The sequence below is a fragment of the Psittacula echo genome, assembly GCF_963264785.1.
Source record: "Psittacula echo genome assembly, chromosome: 7".
Lineage (NCBI taxonomy): Eukaryota > Metazoa > Chordata > Aves > Psittaciformes > Psittacidae > Psittacula > Psittacula echo.
In genome coordinates this window covers 38,219,485-38,242,103 of record NC_137740.1, presented here as the reverse complement: position 1 = coordinate 38,242,103, position 22,619 = coordinate 38,219,485, and the positions used below count along the sequence as shown (strand labels likewise).

At 40.6% G+C, this 22,619-nt stretch overlaps 1 protein-coding gene across 1 annotated transcript; it reads left to right on the top strand.

Annotated features, from left to right (window-relative positions):
• Positions 1-6,287: 6,287 nt before the first annotated feature.
• MLF1 (myeloid leukemia factor 1) lies at positions 6,288-21,868 on the top strand (the record flags this gene model as incomplete). The annotated part of the gene is made up of 8 exons (XM_080623391.1): positions 6,288-6,334; positions 10,710-10,872; positions 13,784-13,828; positions 15,942-16,028; positions 16,937-17,065; positions 18,123-18,282; positions 20,683-20,815; positions 21,766-21,868. 8 exons carry the CDS (start codon positions 6,288-6,290, stop codon positions 21,866-21,868), a joined length of 867 nt encoding a protein of 288 aa, XP_080479517.1.
• Positions 21,869-22,619: the final 751 nt, after the last annotated feature.

Below are 22,619 nucleotides of genomic sequence, written 5' to 3'. Positions count from 1 at the left end.
GAGAAGCCAGTCATCTCCCACACGTCTTACTGTTAGCCTAATGCACTGCCAAAAGAAGCACCAAAGCCAAGTAGCTTTGCCCCAGTCATCAGAGAAACCATAAATGCCATGGTGCTGAGATTAGAGTTTGTTTTTTTTCCTCTTCCAGTGTCAAAAGAGAAGTTGCCAGATTTAAGAAATAAATAAGTCATTCACAGAAGACTGATGAAGTTCAGTGCCTTCCACATGTATTTTTTGGGTTTTTGGCCATTGAGAATGGCAAAATGAGATAGCTGCAAATTACTGAAGTAACTCAAGAACAAAACTCCCTCTGTTTCCTAATACTTTAACGTGTGCTGCCAAGAATTTTACAAATCAATAGTAACTGTACATGATGGCAATGGAGCCCATTTAAACAAATATTATTTTTGGATCAAATCCTGGAATCAATAATAAATGCTCCCACTGGGGCCAGTTCTTGGCTGTTTTTTGGTTCTGTTGGTTTTTTAATAACAAGAATATATATATTTATATGTCTCAGTTTTCACTCTACTGAACAAAAACAAGACATGAAGACAGAGGGAAAGGTCACAAAATTAAGGCAAATTAAAAGTAATGTTGTTTCACGTGATGAAAAATTAAACTCAGAATTTCGCTGCCGCAAGATGTAATACAAGCCAAAAACTTAAAAACTCTCAAATGGATTATTGCTTCTAGATGATTTAAGGAGTAACATCCAAATGCTTTGAAAAAGAAACAAAAGCTTATCCTCCAGGTCTTGGAAATGAGTTTGTACACTGATAGTGCAACAGGTCAGGGGCAGACTGTGTCACACACAGCTGTTGAGCAGTTTGTAGTAGTTGCTGATAAAACATCTAGCCCAGGTAACTTGTACATAAGACACTGGACACCATGGAGACTGACCACGTAATCCAGTGTGGCAGTTCCTACGTTGTTCGTACTGGTATTTTGGAAACAGCTATTAAATATGTAAATGAAATGAAATACTGATTTTTAAAAGGGATCTCTCAAACTTCTGTACATCTAACAGGATATACTTCACTGGTTCTTTCAGCTGACTTAAAGAAACACACACAAACCTTATTATTTTACTTCACTGAAGCCTTACAGACATGGAAGGCTTCAAATCACAACATGAGGATTTCTGTTGCAGTCTAAATGATATTTGTTGCCCTGACAACAGCATGCAAGCATTATTTATTAGTTCATACATTATTGATAATCCTCTAATTTGTGTGTGATGGGAGGAAGTTGGTCTGCTAGTAAGTTATAAATGGAAGATTATCAACAACTTGTGTAAGTCGGTGACAATTCTATATATAGCTAGTGCCAGTGCTCGCTCTGCTGATGCCATAAAACACGTTTCTTACCCACTGGTGGCGCAAGGAATCTCCTGCAGCCACGAGTTTCTACTCCAATCTATGATTAATATTCTTTTTTTCCACTTTGGGTTGGGGGTTTTCTGGGGTGGTTTTTTTTTCAATTTCAAAGACAGAACAATAGATTTTAAAGGTATTTCCTAATTATATACAGAGTCCAAAGAGAGTCTCAGGGGTGAACGCAGAAATGTTTCTTCTCACAGATTCTTTGGTGGGAAAATAGAAAATGTTAGAATAACAGTAGAAGACAGAAATCTCTCCCTCTACAAGCAGGAATTAATCTTCCCCAGTTTGCATCTTACATAAAATATGGTTCAGCTTGTCTACTCAAGGCTGACAATGTATTTCTGAAGAGACAAGAACAAAATCACCTGCGATCAACTCTGAGAGACAGGTTTACTTCTGTCTTGCTCCATTTATTTAATTAGGTAAATGGAGTTATTACCTCAGTTTTAAACCATCTGACATCTCATTATGGTGGCAGACCTGGCATCTTCAAGCACCAGTGAAGAGACTGACAGCATGTCTCGTGATTCAGATGAGATATCAATGGAAAAGTCTCCTGATAATGAACTAAGGAGTATTGATTCTTTCTTTTTTCTTGGTGTCTTCTTTCTGTATGCAAACCAGATATTTCTTTCTGTTACTTTTTAATTTTGATATGCATTTATTTATAAAACAAGAGAACCCTGTAATTTAGTTATCAGAATTATGTATTTTTAAATAGAGCTAGCAACATTGTCCTTTGATGGACAAATCTTAAAATGGGGTCTGGCTGTCATTCTCACAAACCAGTTGCTGGCTGGCACTTTGCCTATTTAAACACGTATGTAGGAATGCAATTTTCACCTCTGAGTGTTAAGCATCCCTACTGGTTGAAAATAATCCTTGTAGAGAAAGCACAGCTAATGACTGACCAGATATTAAGGCAGAAATATTCCTGTATTTCCCAGCAATTGCACCCAATGTTTTCCACATATTTAAGTATATTTTACGAAGCTGTGCTATTCTAAATAAGTTGATCACAATCAGGATCTTTTCTTCAGCGTTACTATAATTGTTTTGTACTCTGGATGGAACAGAAAACACAAGCGAAAGTGAAATAGCTGAGGAAAAGAGCCCTCAGCATAAAGAGTTAAGATGAACAGAAGTGTTAGTAGAAAATGTTTGGGGCAGGAACCTAAAGACGTACCTTTAGAATCAAGGGAGAACAGAGAATTATAAATACCAACAAAACATCAATATGGAAAATGACCTTTTGTGCTAGAGGAGTATGTTCAATAAAGCTCTGAAGTCTGAATCAGATTTAAATAGTCATATCACCAAAATGAATAAGAATTAAGAAGGTAAATTAATTCCTAAGGGAAATCACTGTAGATCTCATTAGTTCAGGAACAAGATACCTTAAAACTTTTAATTAAAGATAATATTTACTGCAAATGAATAAGAGTTGGCAGGTTTCAGCAGAAACCATAATCTCATTTATGCAAAGTTTTCTTATATTAAGGCAGACATCATTAATCTCATTGGAGATGCCCTCCAGACTGACAGTGCTGTAGCACCAAGGTGATTTCTTACAGAAGTCTTTTTATCTACACAAAAGAAATCTAACTCAAGCAGACACAAACCATAAGAAGGCCTGAGCAATTAGAGATATCACTCTGTGCAAATAGAGTCCTGACTTTATCGTGTTAGTAAGCCTCTCATAATGAGCTCACTTCTAACGGGGCACATCTTCCCACTAGCAGCTGAAAAATGAACAATAACTGGAACTCGTATTGCTTAGTTATCTGCACAGTAATCCAGCTCTGGATCTGCTCTGACTTGGAAAGAAATCTCTTTTGGAGTTGGAGTCTGAATAAAATTAAATAGCGAACTGTAGATGATATGATGTACTCTGAACAGCCATGGGAATGCTCCACATTTCTGTTTCATCATAGCACAGAAGAGGTTTCTTTTTACAAGGCTGAATTCATACAAAGGGTACGCAGTACTAACGGAAGTTGCAGTCTGTTTGGTATCTGTGTTCAGAAACTGTAAATACATACTGGTAAAAACCTAGGTAGGTTTTGGTAGAAGACTGCAAATGACCACACCAAAACAAATACTTTGAGAAGATAAAGCTCCAGGAGGGTACGAGTTTGCAGGATTTTGTATTTGACATGCTAACTATGTTAAAGAAAATTCACCTTGCTGGTTTGTAGTGAGTAATAAGTGAATATTCTAGCATACCATGCCATGGATATTAATGAACTACTACAACAGCAGAAACAAATTGATCCGGGTCATCTTCTATTAATCAAAATATAATGACAAATAATTAATAAATGACTAATGTGACCTAATCACTATGGTAAAGCTACTGCTTAGTGCATCTCTAGTTTGAATTTGCTCTAGCTTCAGAGGCGTTTTAAAGAACTTTTAGTACTGAAAGACTAACCACAGTGCAGAGGATGACATTACTCCAACATTTGTAATATTTTTGTGTGTGGTTTGAAACAAAGCTACAAAGCTGGAATTCTGTCTCTGAGCAATAAAAAAGTTCTTTGATAACATCATAACTGGCACAAGTTTTCGTTATAAAAAGCCCCAAAGCGGCAGAGTTCACTTCCATGACTAACGCCTGGTTTGTTTTATTTGCTAATCTTTCTTCAGAAATGTACAAACAATTCACGGGCTTCACCTGGGTAATCAATGGGTAACCCTTTTCCTGTCACGCTTCCCTGCCCACCAGTCAGTCAGCATAAGCGTTTTCACCGTAACAACTGCTCCACCTTGGAATGCACGGTAAGGCTGCAATATTACCACTTGCTGGGATCTAAAGAGAAGTCTACATCAGTAGACAGCAAAATCAATGCTCACCCAATTACAGATATTTTTCAAAAATATTGCAGCCTCAGTTCATTCATCTTTTATGTCGGTTTTCCACTTTGGGCCAAATACCAGCAGAGCTGTTTCTGCAGCATGATGTATCTTAGTGGAACAAAGAAGTTACTTTCATCACTGTCATATAAATATCCTGATGCTCTCTAATCCCACCTGGTTGTCTGGGGCATATTTTCTATCTTTCCCCTAGACACTGGAATATTGAAATAGATGTGAGAAGAGCCTTCACCTGCCGCTTGACAGGAGATGCAAGAGAGGAAACAACCCCCAGGCTCACAGCTCCGAGAAACTTTGCCATCTAGACAAGAATAATTTTTCAAAACACATGTTTTTCTGCACGATTTTCCTCTGGTACTTCCGGTTCTTTCAAACTGTACTCCTTCAGAAGAAAATTTGTATGTAACCACAGTTCTTATACACACCGCTACGTGTTCACAACCACTCCGCTCTTCAGGAAACCTAGATAATACTCCCCATGTTATTTACTCCATTCTTTTACTGAAACCTTCCTTTGCCAGACCTGCCTAGTGACAGGGTTTGCTGAGGAGTTTTTCCTTTATACTCGGCTGTGGGACTGCTTCTTCCTGCTAAGGAGACAAAGAGCTCTTTTTTCCTCGCTGTTTAGCCAGTAACCCTAACCATTCTCACTCCAAAAGGAGGCACAGTTAAGCAATACACAAAGAACTGCTATCCAGCCAGCAACTCTGTAAAGCTTCAGGAACTGGATATGACTTGTCATTGCTCATCTGGTGTGGAGTGAAAGGTAATGACAGAATCATAGAGTGATTTGGGTTGGAAGGGGCCTTAAAGCTCACCCAGTTCCAATCCCCTGCCACAGGCAGAGACACCTTCCATTACACCAGGTTGCTCCAAGCCCCATCCAGCCTGGCCTTGAACACTGCCAGGGGTGGGGCAGCCATAGCTAATATCTAACCTAAATCTCTCCTTTGTCAGTTTAAAGCCATTCGCCCCTTGTCCTGACCCTACATGCCCTTGTAAAAAAGTCCCTCTCTAGGTTTCTTGTCGGCCTGTTTAGGCACCAGGAGCTGCTCTAAGGTGTCCCAGCCCCTTCTCTCTTCCAGGCTGAGCAAGCCCAGCTCTCTCAGCCTGTCTCCATAGGAGAGGTGCTCCAGGTCCTGAGCATCTCTGTGGCCTCCTCTGGACCTGCTCCAACAGGTTCACATCCCTGTTGTGTTGCAGGCCCCAGAGCTGGATGTAGCATTGCAGGTGAGGTCTCATGAGAGTGGAGTAGAGGGGCAGTAACACTTTCCTCGACCTGCTGGCCATGCTGCTCGTCATGCTGCCCATTTTGATGTAATCCCGACCCACACACGGCTGTGATGGCCGCCGCAGCAACTGCGGTCAAATACCCCCACTCCACCCCGGCCCCAGCTTTTCCTCATGGTTCTATTTTGCTGGAACAGCTGTTCAGCGCTGCTGTAGCGCGGACCTTGGTGCATTCCGCCGGGGTGTCCCTGCGCGCCCAAGGGCTGCCCCGATCCATGGCCGCAGCGAACAGGACGCTGCCCGCCTCCCAAAACGGCCGCTTTATTTTACTGCCACCTACTGGAAAAAACACCGTTACTTTTAACATGGCTGAGGACGGGGCAGCGGCTTGAGCAGCGCCGACAGCACCGGCCCGCAAACGCCTCACTGAAGCTGGGGTGAGGCCGGGAGTACATCACGCCGGGGCCCGCACCCTCGCAAGCCCGGCTGGGCCTCCCCGGGCTAAAGAGGGCTTCGGGAGCGGCAGCCCAGAGATCAGCGTGGGGCCTACATGCCGGGCTGCGCCCGGGTCCCTGTCCCCGGGCCCCGCTGTGAGCCCATCACCAAGGTGCGGCGTGGGGCCGCGCGGCGGCGCCCGTTGCCGCGGCAACAGCTGCTCCCGGTGAGCCCCGCCCCGCCCTGTTCGCCACTGCGGCGGCGGCCAGTGGCGGCGCGGGGAGGCATCACGTGGGGAAACGGGCGCCGCCGTGAGGGGTTGTGGAGTTGGTGGCGCTCACACTGCGGGGAGCAGCAGCCATGTTCGGGGGCGTGGGGCGCCGCTTCGAGGAGGACCCCTTCTTCCGGTGAGGGCCCGCTGCGGCCCCGGGGCGCCGGGTCGGGAGGTGGGGGGTGGCCTCTGGAACTCCGGTGCTGGGGTTATGGGGGTTGCAAGTGGCCGGTCGGGGTGGATATGAGGTGGCCGTAGCCTGAAGGAGCGTTTCAGGGTACCCGTCGCTCTGGAGGACGCGTGGGTGTGCGGGGTTAAGCCACTGGTAAGGTTCCTAGCCGTGTTCCACCCGTTACCCGAAACAAACGAGGGTGCGGAGTGCCTGTTAGAACTATGGGGAGGGGGTTAAGCTCTTGCTAGTGGCCCCTCTTCAGCAACGCTCGTAATCCTTACTGTGCTGTAGGGAACTTGGTCTTAATTTCATAGTGGCATCTACTGAAATCTTGACTTCCGTGGGTTTGAGTTTCTTGATTTTGTTTTTGGGTTGCTTTTTTCTAAAGTTTCTTAGGAAGTGGACGAGTGCTGTATGTTCTCGCTTTTCTGGGTTTTTCTAGTTCTGTTTTTTTCTTTTTGCCACATACTGTTTCTTAACTCTTGTCAATGCGCACACTAAAGGCTACACCAGGTGTTCTTGCATTAGAACTTTGCCAATGTCTATATGAGATCAATAAAGGCAAGCTGTTTCCTTGTGCCAATTTCCTGAGTGGATCCTGATGCTTCAGCTCAGCAGATGTGCTTTTTTTTTATCTCCATACTGCCAGCACAATGACAGTGCTTGGGGTAGATCATGTCTATGTACTCAGCTCTGAAATCACTTTATTTCTTGTGGGAATCTTCTTTTCCCACGGGAACCCAAATCCAAGTAGTGTGTTGTGCACATGTTCCCCTTTCCTATGTTGGGATAGTCAAAACTGCTGAAGTATCTAGTCTGGCCCCATTTTATATCCTTCATCAGAAACTGATCTGTAGTGGGTAAGAATGGGATCGGACAGCTCAAAGGAGCCTGAATGATTTTAGTAAGTACCAATAAAGACATCGTGTCTTTAGGAAAAACTACGTGGAACTTAATTACAAGCAAAGATAAGGGATAGTGATGGTGGGTGGACAAGGCAGGGTAACACTTCGGGCCTTGTGATGTGGGTTTGTTGACTGTATCTCTTAGCTACAGGATATTCTAGCTGAGGTTGCGTTTGTACCTCTTAAAGGAGAATCTACTGCTTAGTTGCAAAAACATGTTTCTAGTAGTGGGATAGTTTCTAAAGCTGCACAATGGATTAGTACACTTGGTTTCTAGGAATATGTGCACTATTATAACAACTCATCAGTTACATGCAGAAAACTTCACTATGCAAATCCTCTGCACAAAATTAAAATAATAATAGAAATTAAGTCTTGTTTGTAGTATTTTGTAGCGTGCTTTTGAAGTTTTAGTTGCTTTCCTCTTATTTATTTTATTGCAGTCACTGATGCAGTTTAAAACTAGGGAGAAAAGACGACTGCAGAAGATAATGGAAGTGTGTGTGAAAGAGAGGAGAGATTGATTTTGGGATTAATGTTCTTGGCACTGCCCTTTTAAATCTGTTTTGCATGTAGTTAAGGAAATTAGCTTATTGCTTCAGAAAAGATTTGCTTCCAAAATAGAGTAATAATAGGCTTCTGTCGCCTCTTAAAGAGATATTTTGACTGCTGAACTGGAAAAAGTGCCTGGATTAAAAGAAATAGCTCTGTCTGTGGGCAGCTGTCCTGGGGAAGCACCAGTCAGTCAGCCAAAATGCTGCCCAGCCACCCCCCCCCTTGGAGTTTCATCCCTGATAGCCTGGACAGGTGCAGAAGTTGCATCTTCTCTGCCAGGTGCAGTTGGCCTCTGTTTTTAATTCACCAACACACAGCTCTTGTTTTATTGTTCAGGTGTTACCTTCAGTGTGATTCTGCAGCTTCAGGCTTACATAAGTTCCTAAATAAGCAAACAAATAAAATGTATCTAATACAAAGTACAGTTTTCAAAAATAATAAACTGAATTTATTGTTCTACGACACTGATTTTTAAACTGACCAGAAACACATGCTGACTTACACTGTACCACGACATACATTTTCCAGACAGATTCTCTGTTTAATTTCCATTGGTTTTGCCCTACTCTAGAGCATATCAGAATTGTAGCATTTGTTTCAAAGCTTGACAACACTAGATCTTTTTATGAATAGCTCCCTAAAATGTCCCTGGGGAATTGGGAGGCTTCTCTTCTGTTCCTGAACCTGTCACAGTATATATCTTACTTCCCTGTCTCTGATAGTAAAAAGCTGTATTTCTAAATTGCTTCACAGACCTTCATTTAAAAAAAAAAACAACCAAAAAACCAACATAAACCCCCAGTTTTAGATGCAGGTGTAAGTGTATCAATTAGATGTAGTGGAGGGTGAATGGCCAAGAGAAGTTGCCAGAGAAACTGAAATAATGCTAAAGGGACAATTTCACAGGGTATGAAGCATTATTTTGTCAGGTGAGATGTATTACAGTATGTTATGCACATTAAATTAAACTAAGTTTTCTTATCTACATTCAGTCCATGAAATCTTGTTTTACTTATGACGTGTTGTAGATAACTTGAGTGTCCTTTTGAACTGGAAGAGACTGGAGAGAAATTTTGTTTTATATATATATATATTACTGATGGAATGCAGTTTGAGTTTTGATAACCAAACCTGTCTGAAGTTTGTGGTGTCAGAAGAGATTTGCTGGAAGTACAAGTCTACTGCAGTGTAGTGCTTGTGTGCTTCTCTCATCTTGGCTCATGCAGTGACTTTTTCCATCTGTTCTTTATCCTGTGAAACGTGAGGGGACACTTGCTGTGTGCAAGCTGCTTATCACATTAGGGCTGAAGTTAAAGCTGGTTGTCATGTGAGTGGGGTAGATTAGGGTCTGCTTAATGGCAATGGTAAAACTACTTCTATACAGGTCCCTTTGCACTGGAGTGAGTTAATTATGGGCATAGCTTAAAGGGATATTGTGTTAAAAAATCTTGTTTGAAAATTAATCCAGTGTACATTTGTAGCCCTATTTCTTTGCACCTTTTAGTGCAACTTTGGCACAAGAAGAGAGGATATAGTGAAGAGATCAAAGTGGCCATGTGGTGTGGAAACTAGTTTTCATAGGACTGAAGATAAGGGAGGAGAGAATAGAAAAGCTGTTCAAGAGACTTGCAAGAGATGATTGGCTTGTTAAAGTCAGAGGAACAACCTGAAGCTTTTCTTCACAGAGGCAGGAGATTTTACAGGAAAGGCTGTGGCGTCCTGGAGAGAATGAGGGTGTAAGCTGCCTGGGGAGTGCCAGAAAATTTATAGGAAGGAAGGTGAGGTGCTATTAAGTCTAAGTAAACATACCTGGGAAATGATTGTTAATAAAATGGCTTTCAGCAGAATAGCAAAGGGGGAAATTAGACTGGAGGTGAAGGGAGGAAATCACATGTATTTTTTGTATGAAGAAATAATTTGTAGCCTTGGACCACAGGCAGCAATACTGATCATGAATTGCGCCTCTGGCAAAATCATATTTTGATCCTCGTTTGGCCTCAGTTAGAAATATTTCGTACTTGCCCAAATTAGAGAATGCAAAGAATGAAGTAAGTAGTAACGGAGGGCAACTTGAGCAGTGTTCTACTTGCAAGCCAACTTTTGGGATTACTGGGGAGGTTCTAAAAACCTACAGGTTTTTGGAAACAAAGGCTGAGTGTTTAGAGAGAAGAGGGAGAAAACTAGCAGGAAAGCAAAAAGCCAGTAAGAATCTTTCTTCCTAAGAAGAGAAAATGGGTATGAGAACATAATTTATGGAGGGTGTGAAAAGGGGTACAGCAGTGGGTGACTAAAGTAAAGGAGATGGAGAGGATTGTATACATTTTTGAGCATGTGGGTCATGGAAGTGGCCAGCAAAATAAATTTGAGGGGTGATGGTGATGAAATCTAGTGAGACATAATGAGTTCAGTGAGTAGTACCATACTAAGCTTTGAGAGATTAAAGTCGGGGGGGGGTGTGTGTGTTTAATATCAGGGGTTAGAGGTAGAAGTAGCGATAAAAGATGGGTCAGTTTTATAGCTTGTGGCAGATGGTAAACATAGGCTGGAGTGAAAGATGGCTGCAAAGGCTGGAATATTTTTTGAAAAAGGTGAGGAAAGAGAAAAGCAACATGGACACACTGAGAGTGTAGGAGAGCCATGAAGGCAGCTGAGAAGACAAAAGAACTAGAACATCCGACCAACATGAGAGATGGGAAGAAAAGTGAAAGAAGTGAGAGTTTGTGAGAAATAGGAGATTGACCAGTTGGGTCCTGTTAAAGTAAGAATTTGAAGAACCATATCATATGATTAATAAAATTGCATTTTAACAATTTTGGAGCAATTTTGCGTAGCTTGGAATAAAACTTGATGACTTTCTGTGCAAAATATCTGTTTTTCAGAGATCCTTTTGCTGCACACCATGAATATATGCGGCAGATGATGAGAAGCTTTTCTGATCCTTTTGGACGAGATCCATTTCTCAGTGTAACAGATGGTGAGGAGAGAACAGTAGATCGAAGAGCACGCCCAGACTCTCAGGTTGCTCTAAGAGGAAATCGCAGAGTAAGTATTTTCTTAATCTCTAAGGATTGCTACATGGAATTTACATTTAAGGGTAATATAGTTGGCTTCACATTTCAATTTTTGTTAAATTTGGTCCAGTGGAAACAGGGGCCTGGCTCAGCTGTTACAACCTTAGTCAGATTGTTTCATTGCCAAGTCATATGTGAATAACCTCTCTTGGTTCGTTAATGGCCTGTTACTTCACACTGACAAGCTTCTGTTAGGACTAATGCCAAGTCTGTATATTATTGTACATTGAATATACAGTATTTAATGAAACGAACTAAACAATCTTATCAAATGTTTGGCTTAATAAATATTATGTATTAAATGTTTCTGTTACAGGAAGGCATTAAAAATGTCCAGAAACCTAGCCTTCTCTGAACTCTTTATTCTAACTTTCTTAAAAAGGTACCTTGCTACTTATGCCTTCACTCTGCAACTTAGTATCTAGTTACTCATGTTAGCTTGATTTAACAGAAACCTGTGTTTCAGCCACTTGGGATCAGAGAAACTGATATGAAATCTAATATTTCTATAAATTACCAGCTGAAACTGAGAAGTTGGCAGTGATCTGTGTCTTGCACAAAGCAGTTTTTTTAACTTTCTGGCATGCAGAACAATTATATCTATGCTTCTGTAGCTAAACCTTGTGTCATTGCTGTATTTAGGAAGGATATATGTTGGAAGTTGGTTCCTTGTCCTCCACCAGGCTAAATATTTTGCAGCTGAATGATCTCTTACTTTAGTGAATCATATTCAATTAAAAAAAAAAAAACCAAACCATTCAAAAAAACACAACTCTCCCTACCCACCCCCCCACCCTCCCCCCCCCCCCAAAAAAAAAAAAAAAGAAGTTGGAAGACAAGACTCATTACAAGAGCTTGTGGAACTTGGCCAGATTTGGTGGTGGTTGTTCAAACCTAGATAGTTAGAGCTTAATAAACACAGCTGAAACACAGACTATCACCTGCAAGTCAAAAGGGTAACTGTCAGATTCTTTCCTCTCTGCTCATACATTGCCAGTTAGTTTCAAATATAGATGCTGCTGGATCTAATTAGGGCATGATCTTTCCTCTACTGAAGCAGATTCTTAGGCCTTGGTTCAGTAGATGCCTAAAACCAGATCAGGCTTCTTTTTCCTTCAGAAAAAGGATACGTTAAACCTTATCCTAATAGCTTAGAAGTTTGTGTCCCTTGTACTTGGTGGTGAGGGACAGATGTGAGACACAGAAAACCTTTATCTATGGTTACAGAAAGAAGTTAAAGGCACAAAAGCACTGCGTTATTTTGATAAGCACAGAATTCCACACGTGCTAAAATCTTTTCAGTATCTTTTGATGTTCCTCATGTTTCACCTCAGAGCTGTCAGATGTCACAGAAGGCTTGGCACTGATTACTTGAGCATTGTAGTAGCTGCAAACCGCTTTTACTGGTTTCCCTCCAGAAGTGACTCAGATACTTAAAATAGTTAGTTTTGAATAGGAAAAAATGGATCTCTTTACTACCATGTAAAAACCACTTTGTTAAAATTACCCATACTGATTACTGATACTGTCATTCTATGTTTAAGTGAACTGTAGCATGTCTAAAACTGCTTTATGAGGAAAAGAACTTGTTACAACAACACAAATGCGTCAATATAACATTCAAATTTGAACATGCTTTTCCTTTTTCAAGCAGGTTTGCAGTGTCAGTTTTTAGGAGAACGAATGGGGTAAAACATCTTAAAAGATACTGTCATTCTTGTCATTTTTGTTATGGTATCCAATGGTCCTATATGTTAGGCAACTATTTAACAGCTTTTAGCATGTATTATAAAACAAAATTTATAAATTTTATTATTTTTGAGGATAGCCTTTTGCACTTAATGCATGTAACATATAAATATATGTTACTCTTCCAATACATATTAGACAGAACTGCAATCTGAAAGAGTTCATAGAGGTACTCCAAGAACTGGGCAATTCCTTTTGTACTGAAAAGTTACTGTAAAGTGTTTGGTACTTCTTTATTTAGGTGGCTTTTATGTAACTCTCCAATCTTAGCTTCCTGGAAACATCAGTTTGTTGTCCAGCGTCTCATTGCTCTGTCATATAGGGATATTCAATATCAGTTGGTCAAACAGGAACTATATTTGTTGGTGTTTATAGCTACATCTATTTATACAACTGCAGAAGAATATAATTTGCTTGTGGGGATTTGTCTTTTGGGGTTCTGTATATGATGATAAATTTACCTGGAATTTCTTTGCAATGATCTCAGAAACTGCTGACTTAACTGCTGAAGTTAGACTTCATTTTATTGTGAGGAATATATAGATATTTTAAAGAAGTATCTTTCTATTTGCATTGATCATTTTTAATATATATCAAGAATGCTTGTTAACAGGCCAGCTGCACCACTTAATATTTTTAAGCTCTAAAATTATACGCCAACCTTCTAAAATTTAATTACATTACATTAAGGGGACTATTGATCTGTTGATTTTCATCAACTGTCAGCACTGGGGTTCTATTGCATGACTAGAATGAAGTGTTGTCAGAGAAGTGGGTGATGTCTGAAGCACTGTGCCACGTTTTAAATAATTTTGGCACAGGGGTTGCTATGGTAAACAAATGTTTTTCAACTTCTAGCTTTAAGTGCTTCTAGTACATACATGTTAATAGGACTTATTAAATGTGGTGACAGCTATTGCTTTCCAATATCAATAGTGTAAATATATTAACTTCTATATACCCAGAGACTACTTCATATTATATTGTCATAGCACCCTATATACTACCAAGGTCCTTTTGAGTGACTGTTTTTGTTTGATTGAAAATGTTTAATATTACCTGCTGTATATGAAAGGTACTTCTGCTGTCCGATAACAGGTATAACTGAAAGATGCTGGTCCTTTTTCTTCCAGGCAACAAGCTGTGCCCTCATGCCCTTTGCAGGCTTTGGTAGAGTGGTTAGTATCCCAGGACCAATAATCCTTTTAGTTCTTGCTAGTACGTGTATACTGTCTGCATAACTAAAGCATGGACAAAGGCGAGTCTCGGTGTGCTTACAAACTGCTTTTGTTGGTGTTTACATGTATGGAACAGTATAATTCAAGAAAGAAATTTTTTTTTTTTTTTTTATTCTTATTAAATGAAAATGCTGGGGTAGACTAAATAGGCTGATACCAAGATTGGAAAAGTTATTGCTTAGCAGCTGGCTTTTCTACTCAGTGATGTGCCTGATCGTACTTAATCTCTGATGGATGTGAATGAAATAATCCCTGGAGACTCCAAACTCTGACTACTGCCTTTGGAAGGTTTTAAAGAGTCCTCAGATTGAAACCTATTGGTTAAGAGAGTGGCTCTCACTTGCAGAGCAGACAAAAATAAGCATGGGTCTTTGACTTTACAGATCTAAAGATATAAATATGACATTACAAAGGCATGAATTTGCATCTTGCTGTATGCAAAAAGTGTATTAGCTAATCAAAGTTCTTTTGCTACTAACTGCATAGATTATGTTTTTTTTACCCTCTTGCTGCAATCTATGGCATGTAATTCCATAGGTACAGCTGATTACTAGGCAATGGCATTGGTGAACACCCGGATTTCTGACTGTAGAAGCAGTTTTCTGGAGTTACTGACACTTGCTATGATTTGATGCCCTAAATTGTCTATCAGTATTGCCGGAGGTTTTGATAGCCCTTTAAGGATTCATATTTCTTCCTACTCAAGAAAAAAATTATTTTCTGTATCTGAGTTTTACATAATTTTATGCTTAAGCTGCAGGTTTTATTTTTAAACTTTTAAATTCAATTTCTGTATTTCCAGTAGTCAGAGGAACGTGGGGTGTTTGCTATTGTAATTAGCATCCTGGTGTTTCGAAGCACCTCAGTAGCGCACAGGGCTGCCACGTGCAGCCCAGCAACCAGCCTCTTGGCAAAGCTGCTGGGTTTTGCGGAGCTCATGGGAGCAGTTTTCCCTGCTCTTGTCACAGTCTTGTGCATGTAGACCATAGTGTGGTGGTGCACAGCGGCTGTCCTGGGAAGCAGCTATGTGCACACGTCCCTAAACTCACCAACCCATCAGTGTGTGGTGTTTGCTCTTAAATAGTGTGCTCCAACCAGAGCTGCACCTGTTGGAAACCAGACAGCCCAGTAGGGAGTTTGAACTGGTTCTGAGGAAAAGCTTGTAGTAGGAATGGAAAGGCATGATGAAAATATTTATCATCACCACCTGCTGCACTGAAGAGGAGCCCAGAGGAGGATGCTCCTTTGGGATAGTATTGCTGTCTTCCCAGATGGTCACTTAGGAGAGTTCACCCTTTCCCTGCTTTCTGTCTACCTGTCTATGTGTTTTAGGTTTCTTTCTTTTGGTTTTGTTTCGTTTTCTTCAAAAGCTTTCATCAGTATATGCTATCAGCTACATGTCCTATTAATAAAATTCTGTGCATGTAAACCTGTCTTAATATCTACCTTTTGTGCAATACTGGATCTTCTACCTTCATGTAAAAATAACGAATGTTCTGTTGATCACATCTATAGCATCAAGTAATTAAGGTGCCATTAAAATACCAAGTTATGATTCTCTGTTTTTCTCTCCACTGCCCTTTTATGAGTAATGTACACTACTTCTGCAAAGGAACAGCTGTGTCTGCTGGGATGCATTTTCAGTGTGACTCCATATGCATTAAGGGATTTACATAATAGAGATAATTTGATCTCCAGTAGATTATAAGGCATGGAGTGTCATATAGTCCTTTTTACAGCAGAAGCTAGTTAGGTTAGAAGGTATTTGAAAATAGTTCTTGTAAACTGGCCACAGTATGAGCTTATTCTCACATTCAGGTGTCAAATCTTTGACTTCTATCTTACCAGTATCTCCAACTTAACAACCAAGCTCCCCATGTTAGCTTACAATTTATTTTATTTGAAAAGATGCATTTTGGCCTGTCTATGTCTATGAATTGCAGCCTTTGAAAACCTTTTTGATGGTCTTATTTGCATTAGAAAATGCATGTGGAAACAGCTTCAGAACTTGAGGAGTTCTAGACTATGTTTTAATTTTAATGTCTTTTATTAGGATGCAGATTTTGGGGAACCTTTTTTTGCAATGGACAGGATGATGTCAAATATGAGAAACAGTATGCTGGAAATGCAAAGAAAATTTGTAAGTTTGTTGTTTGTTGGTTTTTGAGTTTGTTTTTTGTGTTTTTTTTATTATTAAAGATTGGTCTAAAATTAATTGTCTTGGAGAACAACAGCTGTTTAAAACATTACTCAAAGTCCTGCCAAAATAAAGGTTACTAGTCTTAAACAGGAGGAATTTAAAATTTTCCCCCCAGACTATATCGTGGTTATAATTCTTTATGCTGTCATTGATTATTTGCTAACAACAGTACTTTAAGCGTATGCTTGATTTTCTAGGGGCTAGAGCTGCTGTAAGTTATCTGGTCTCTGCCTGTTGCCAGAGCTGACACCTTAAGCGAAGGAGCAATTTAAAGCTTTATTGGACATCTAAAAACAAAAACCACAAAGCCTAAATGTCACCCTCCATATAGGCTTTTCTCTGATTTTATTTGCAGTGCTGCGTCTTTCTTCTTTCTCCACAGTCTTTGAAGTTAACATTGATATCTATTAAAGTGTTGCTCAGTAAATTTACTGTGTTTTATTGGCCTTGTAAAATGGCTTGTAACCATTGTTGCTCAAGTCCTATATCACCTGAACTCTTTACACAACTTATTATATACTGTATGTGGCAAGACTTGTTACAGGTTATGTATCTTCATTACTAAACTATACCAGGGCAAACATTCGAGCAGTTGCTTATTGCTGCCCAGGCTTTGTTACCATGTTCCCTGGCATGAGAGACCTGTGCCCAGACAAGGCTAGGACAAGAGTGAGGGTATATCAAGTGCTGAGGTCTCTTCCCAACAGGCTGCATCTGTGGTGCCAGGAATGAGGGTTAATTTTTCAAGAGGGGTACTCTTTTCACAATGAGATAGTGTCAGAATGTAAGAAGTACCTATTATCCACAAGTTTCATTTCTTATTAATAAGAAGTCTACATTGCTTGTAGGATGACCTGTCCATCCATCCAGATGCACACACATTTAGCTCCTCCTCTGTGATGACATACTCCAAAGTAGGAGATGAACCACCAAAAGTTTTCCAGGCTTCATCTCAGACACGCACAGCTCCAGGAGGTGTAAGTAGTCCTGAGATCCAGCAAAAAGGTGGTATGTAATTACCAAAATTTCATCTATGCCAAACTGCAGGTTCCTTAAGGTTCTTTTTCCTGGAGACAGTTACTCTTATAATTTAGAAAAACATATGTCTTTTTAAACACTGCTTTATATTAAAGGCTTCTGAAGCTGAAGTGCAGTTTTCTTCCTTGTAATTTGTATGCTTCTAAGTATACGTGTAAATAAATCGTATGTATATCAGACTGGAAAAATTGAGTGCCAGAACAGCTCATTCTTCAAGGCAGTCTCAAATGTCTTTCTCTTTACTACAGTTAATCCTCTTCCTGTACATTAAAATTCTGTCCAAAATGTAAGATACAAGACGCAGCCTATTCATGCAAAACATGGCTTCAAGTTATCCCCGTTACTCAAGCTCTTTTAAATGCTTATGTAATGCTTCAGATGAAGATGCCCTTTCATTGACTTCCTTGCAGCTGTTGCATCTAATTCTGCTAAGAAATTTGAATTTGAACCCTGAAGCAAGGTTCACGAAAGACTATTATGTGAGCAGTAAAGACCGTTGAGCATGACTGGCTGTGGGATATGTGCAAGCTCAAGCAGACACTCAGTTATCGAAAAGGTTCTAATAATATACCCATGAACACAGTGATAAGTGGTCACCTGGCTTTCAAGCCAGTCAACATGACAACCTAGTAATTAGTTGTCCCTTCATGCTGAGAATATTGACATTGGTTATTATTCCTTCTGTTGCCAAGGAGAATGTTGAAGACTTGTCTGCACGTAGTATATTTAGATTAGGCTTTTTTTCCCCCAACAATTAATATCCAATATGTATGTTTCTCAAGGAGCTTTAGGAGTTCTTGTTTAATCTTCTTGTCTGTTGGCAAGAGGAACAGACTTGTTTGGTGTGTTTGCAGCTAACACAGTAAATTGGAAAAGCCTGTAAACCCTAACTTTTTCAAAAGAAAGATAAAAATCCTTTGGGGGGAAGAAAAGATTTTATTTTTTTTTTTAACCTTTTCTTGGTTGGAAGGAAATTTACTTCCGTTTTTTGTCCAGGTTAAGGAAACAAGAAAAGCACTTAAGGATTCTGAAAGTGGGCTGGAAAAAATGGCTATTGGTCATCACATTAATGATCGTGCTCATGTCATTAAAAAATCAAAGAACAGCAAGACTGGTGATGAAGAAATGAACCAAGAATTCATCAACTTGGATGAAAGTATGTCTCTTTTATGCAGTTCCCTAATGGGCTTTACACTGTTGTTTCACATACCAATTTTGAAGTTCCAGCTCGAGACATCAACAGAAACAGTTTTTTCAAATATATGGCAGATAAAACCAACACCACAGGTAATGTAGGCCCACTGATGAATGGGGTGGGTGCCCTGGTGACAGAAGATACAGAGAAGGCAGAGTTGCTGAATGCCTTCTTTGTCTCTGTCTACTCTGCTGGAGGCAGTCCTGAGGAGCCCCATACCCCTAAGGACCCAGAGGAAGTCGGGAAATTGGAGGAGTTTGCCTTAGTTGATGAGGACTGGGTTAGGGAGCAATTAAGCAATCTGGACATCCGTAAATCCATGGGTCCAGATGGGATGCACCCCCAGGTACTGAGGGAGCTGGCTGAAGTCATTGCTGGACCACTCCATCATCTTGCCAAGTCTTGGGAAACGGGAGAGGTGCCTGAGGACTGGAGGAAAGCAAATGTCGCTCCAATCTTCAAAAAGGGCAAGAAGGAGGACCCGGGTAACTATAGACCGGTCAGCCTCACCTCCATCCCTGGGAAAGTGAGGGAACACCTTATCCTTGGTGCCATCTCAAGGCATATCAAGGATAAGAGGGTCATTAGGGGCAGTCAACATGGCTTCACCAAGGGGAAGTCGTGCTTGACCAACCTCATAGCCTTTTATGAAGACATAACAAGGTGGATAGATGATGGCAGAGCGGTGGATGTGGTCTACCTTGACTTCAGTAAAGCGTTTGACACAGTCTCCCACAGCATCCTCACAGCTAAACTGAGGAAGTGTGGACTGGACGGTCGGGTGGTGAGGTGGACTGCAAACTGGCTGGAGGACAGAAGCCAGAGAGTTGTGGTCAATGGGGCGGAGTCTAGTTGGAGGCTGGTATCTAGTGGGGTGCCTCAGGGGTCAGTGCTGGGGCCAGTATTATTCAATGTCTTCATCAATGACCTGGATGAGGGAATTGAATGTACTATCAGCAAGTTTGCTGATGACACTAGGCTGGGAGGAGTGGTTGACACGCCAGAAGGCTGTGCTGCCATCCAGCGAGACCTGGACTGGCTGGAGAGTTGGGCTGTGAAAAAGGGGATGAAATATAACAAGGGGAAGTGTAGAGTGTTACATCTGGGTAGGAACAGCCGCAGGTGCCAGTACAGGTTGGGGAATAACCTATTAGAGAGCAGTGAAGGGGAAAGGGACCTGGGGGTCCTGGTTGATAGGAGGACGACCATGAGCCAGCACTGTGCCCTTGTGGCCAGGAAGGCCAATGGCATCCTGGGGTGTATTAGAAGGGTGATGGTCAGTAGGTCGAGAGAGGTTCTCCTTCCTCTCTACTCTGCCCTGGTGGGACCGCATCTGGAATATTGTGTCCAGTTCTGGGCCCCTCAGTTCAAGAAGGACAGGGAACTGCTGGAGAGAGTCCAACGCAGGGCGACTAAGATGATTAAGGGAGTGGAGCATCTCCCTTATGAGGAAAGGCTGAGGGAGCTGGGTCTCTTTAGTTTGGAAAAGAGGAGACTGAGGGGTGACCTCATTAATATTTATAAATATATAAAGGGTGAGTGTCATGAGGATGGAGCCAGGCTCTTCTCAGTGACAACCAATGGTAAGACAAGGGGTAATGGGTACAAACTGGAACACAAGAGGTTCCACTTAAACTTGAGAAGAAAGTTCTTCTCAGTGAGGGTAACGGAACACTGGAACAGGCTGCCCAGGGAGGTTGTGGAGTCTCCTTCTCTGGAGACATTCAAAACCCGCCTGGACGCCTTCCTGTGTAACCTCATCTAGGTGTTCCTGCTCTGGCAGGGGGATTGGACTAGATGATCTTTTGAGGTCCCTTCCAATTCCTGATGTTCTGTGTGATTCTGTGTGATCTTAAAAGGCACTGTTTTTCAGACAGTCTGAGAGTCTGCAAATCTGGCTTCCTTAGCTGATATGAATTTGGACAACTGCGGTTACAGTGGCCATTTATAATTGAAAATGTGTTGTAGTGCAATTGGTATTGTTTGTACAAAGCTGCTTGTATTTGAACATACTTTTCATAATATTTTATGGTTTCAAACAAACTTTTAACAGAATTATGCTATTTGCTGTTTGTTGGTGGCTAATACATGTTTGAGATGTGTGGTTAAAATGTGCCTGTATTTTTACAGCAGTGTCTTTTTTTTTTTTTTTTCCTTAATCTTCCAAACATAAGCCTACTGGCAGTAAGCTTTTAGTAGTCTTTTACAGATCCCCTAGAAATAGTTTGAAGGCCGTGTGGAGAATCATGGCCCACAAGTTTAAAAAACACTGTGTTCAAAACCCCTAATTTTCAATACATTTTATTTTTTCCCCTACCTTGTTAGCATTTATTAAAAAGTGAACTTTAATTGTTTTTTCAGATGAGGCCCAGACCTTTGATGAAGAATGGCAGAAGGAGATTATGAAGTTCAAGCCATCTAGAACTAGATGCACTTTAGAAGCTCCAAAATACAGAAGTACTCATCACATACCCAAGGGGGACGGATTAAGAAGGTAAAAAGAGTTTCCTACCAGAATAAAGAAATACTAGCAGCAAAATGAAAATTGAATTCTGAAGCAATCTGTTCACGTGCAAACAATGTTGCTGGCAATCTGATGAAAAAGTGTGTTTTATTCCTCTTCATGGTGCCACAACAAAGAGTGTAAGGCAGTATTTTGTTGCTAAATTCTGAAGAAATTTAGTATATTTGACTTGGAAAACATCTTAATGAATTGATAGGCTAAAATGGTGTCTTCTTTAGAGAACAGGCCAATGCTCTTAGCTCAGCCATGTACAAATGTTGTAGCTGTCCACACAGTCATTAAACTAGGTGAGTGCTTTAAGCTATAATCCTTATTGAGGGCTAGGCTGATCTCTTCTCTTGGGTAAAAGGGAAGATGTTTTCCATGTAGTTGGAGACAGACACACTCCTCTTTGCAGGGTCAGATTTCAAATCAGATCTCTCCTAATCTTAAAATCGGGAAGTATGTGTAGAAATGAGGCCTTTATCAGTAAATGCAGGAGCTCCCCTGCATAAACTGCTATCTGCCAAGCTTCAGTTTTTTCCCCTCTACTATTAACAAATAGTGTCAGTGCAAGTTGTCTAGCCTTCATCAGCTGCATGTTTCGTAGAGAATGCTACAGAAGGAGATGGTCCTCTTCAGTAAACTACACAGAGCACTTTCCCTGCGGCACCCTTCCAATTCTAGAGGTTTATTACAAAGGCTACTTTACCTTCAGTTTCAGTTTTCAGACTAAGCTGGCTCTTTCTTCTCACCAGAGTGTGCAAGATGAGGAATCAGCCCAACCCTATGGTGGTAACAATGGAAGGAGTTTTTGAGAAAGAATCAAATCTGTGTTACAACTAAAATAACTATACTTTCCACTTAAGTAACTAAAAACCCATATGTTCTCCCATCCCCTTATTTTATGGTGGTTGTGATTTTTGTTGGCTTTTTTTCAGAGAGAAACCACGGGCAGTTGCAGGATCCAGGGAGCCCCGATGTTCTTTGGAGAATCTCAGTGTGAAAGGAACACATGTCCCCATCAGAAGCAGCAAAAAATAAATTGCTTTCATTCTCCATTTGAATGGAGTTTCTTCAGAGAAGATAACGGTGCTGCATTGCTTATGTTCGTATAAGTATATACATATATATGACCAATCTCTGTTTTTTTGTTTTAGTAAGTATTAGTGTGCCTTACTACTCCGATCTTTTGACAACTGAATGTTCTTTAAAACTTCAGATCCTTGATAAAACCATCCAGTTTCAGTAAATTAAAAACATAACAATTTTCCACTTAAAAGCACTTTAATGGGTTATCACTAATTCTGTTTAAAAATTAAAAAATGCTTTGATTTGCAAATTTTTTCTGCTACATCTGTAACAGTCTCAGGCTTCTGATTAAGCCTGCAACTATTAAGTAATGCAAGTATTTTTTCCCCACACTCTTAACTTACACAGAAAGTAAATTCTCCTTTTATTTCGTGTGGCTGAAATAATTACTGATTTTTCTAGGTGATATAGCAATTTGAATGCACTATGGCCACTGTATCTACCTATCTACATATCTGTCTTTAAAATCATACTGCAATCTTTTATAGAATCCCCAGATTTACCCTGCTTTAGCATGAAATGAAATAGTAAATTAACAAATACTTAAAATAAATTTTATCAGTTTTAGTTTTATCAGTGTTCTTATGTTTGTAAGCTGCATTTGCATCTCTTCTGTGCCTAGACTGTTGGTTTTGTGTTTCTGATCCTTTGTATATTTCCTTTGGGGGTGGCCCATTATTTTTAATTCTTGAAGATTCTCTGT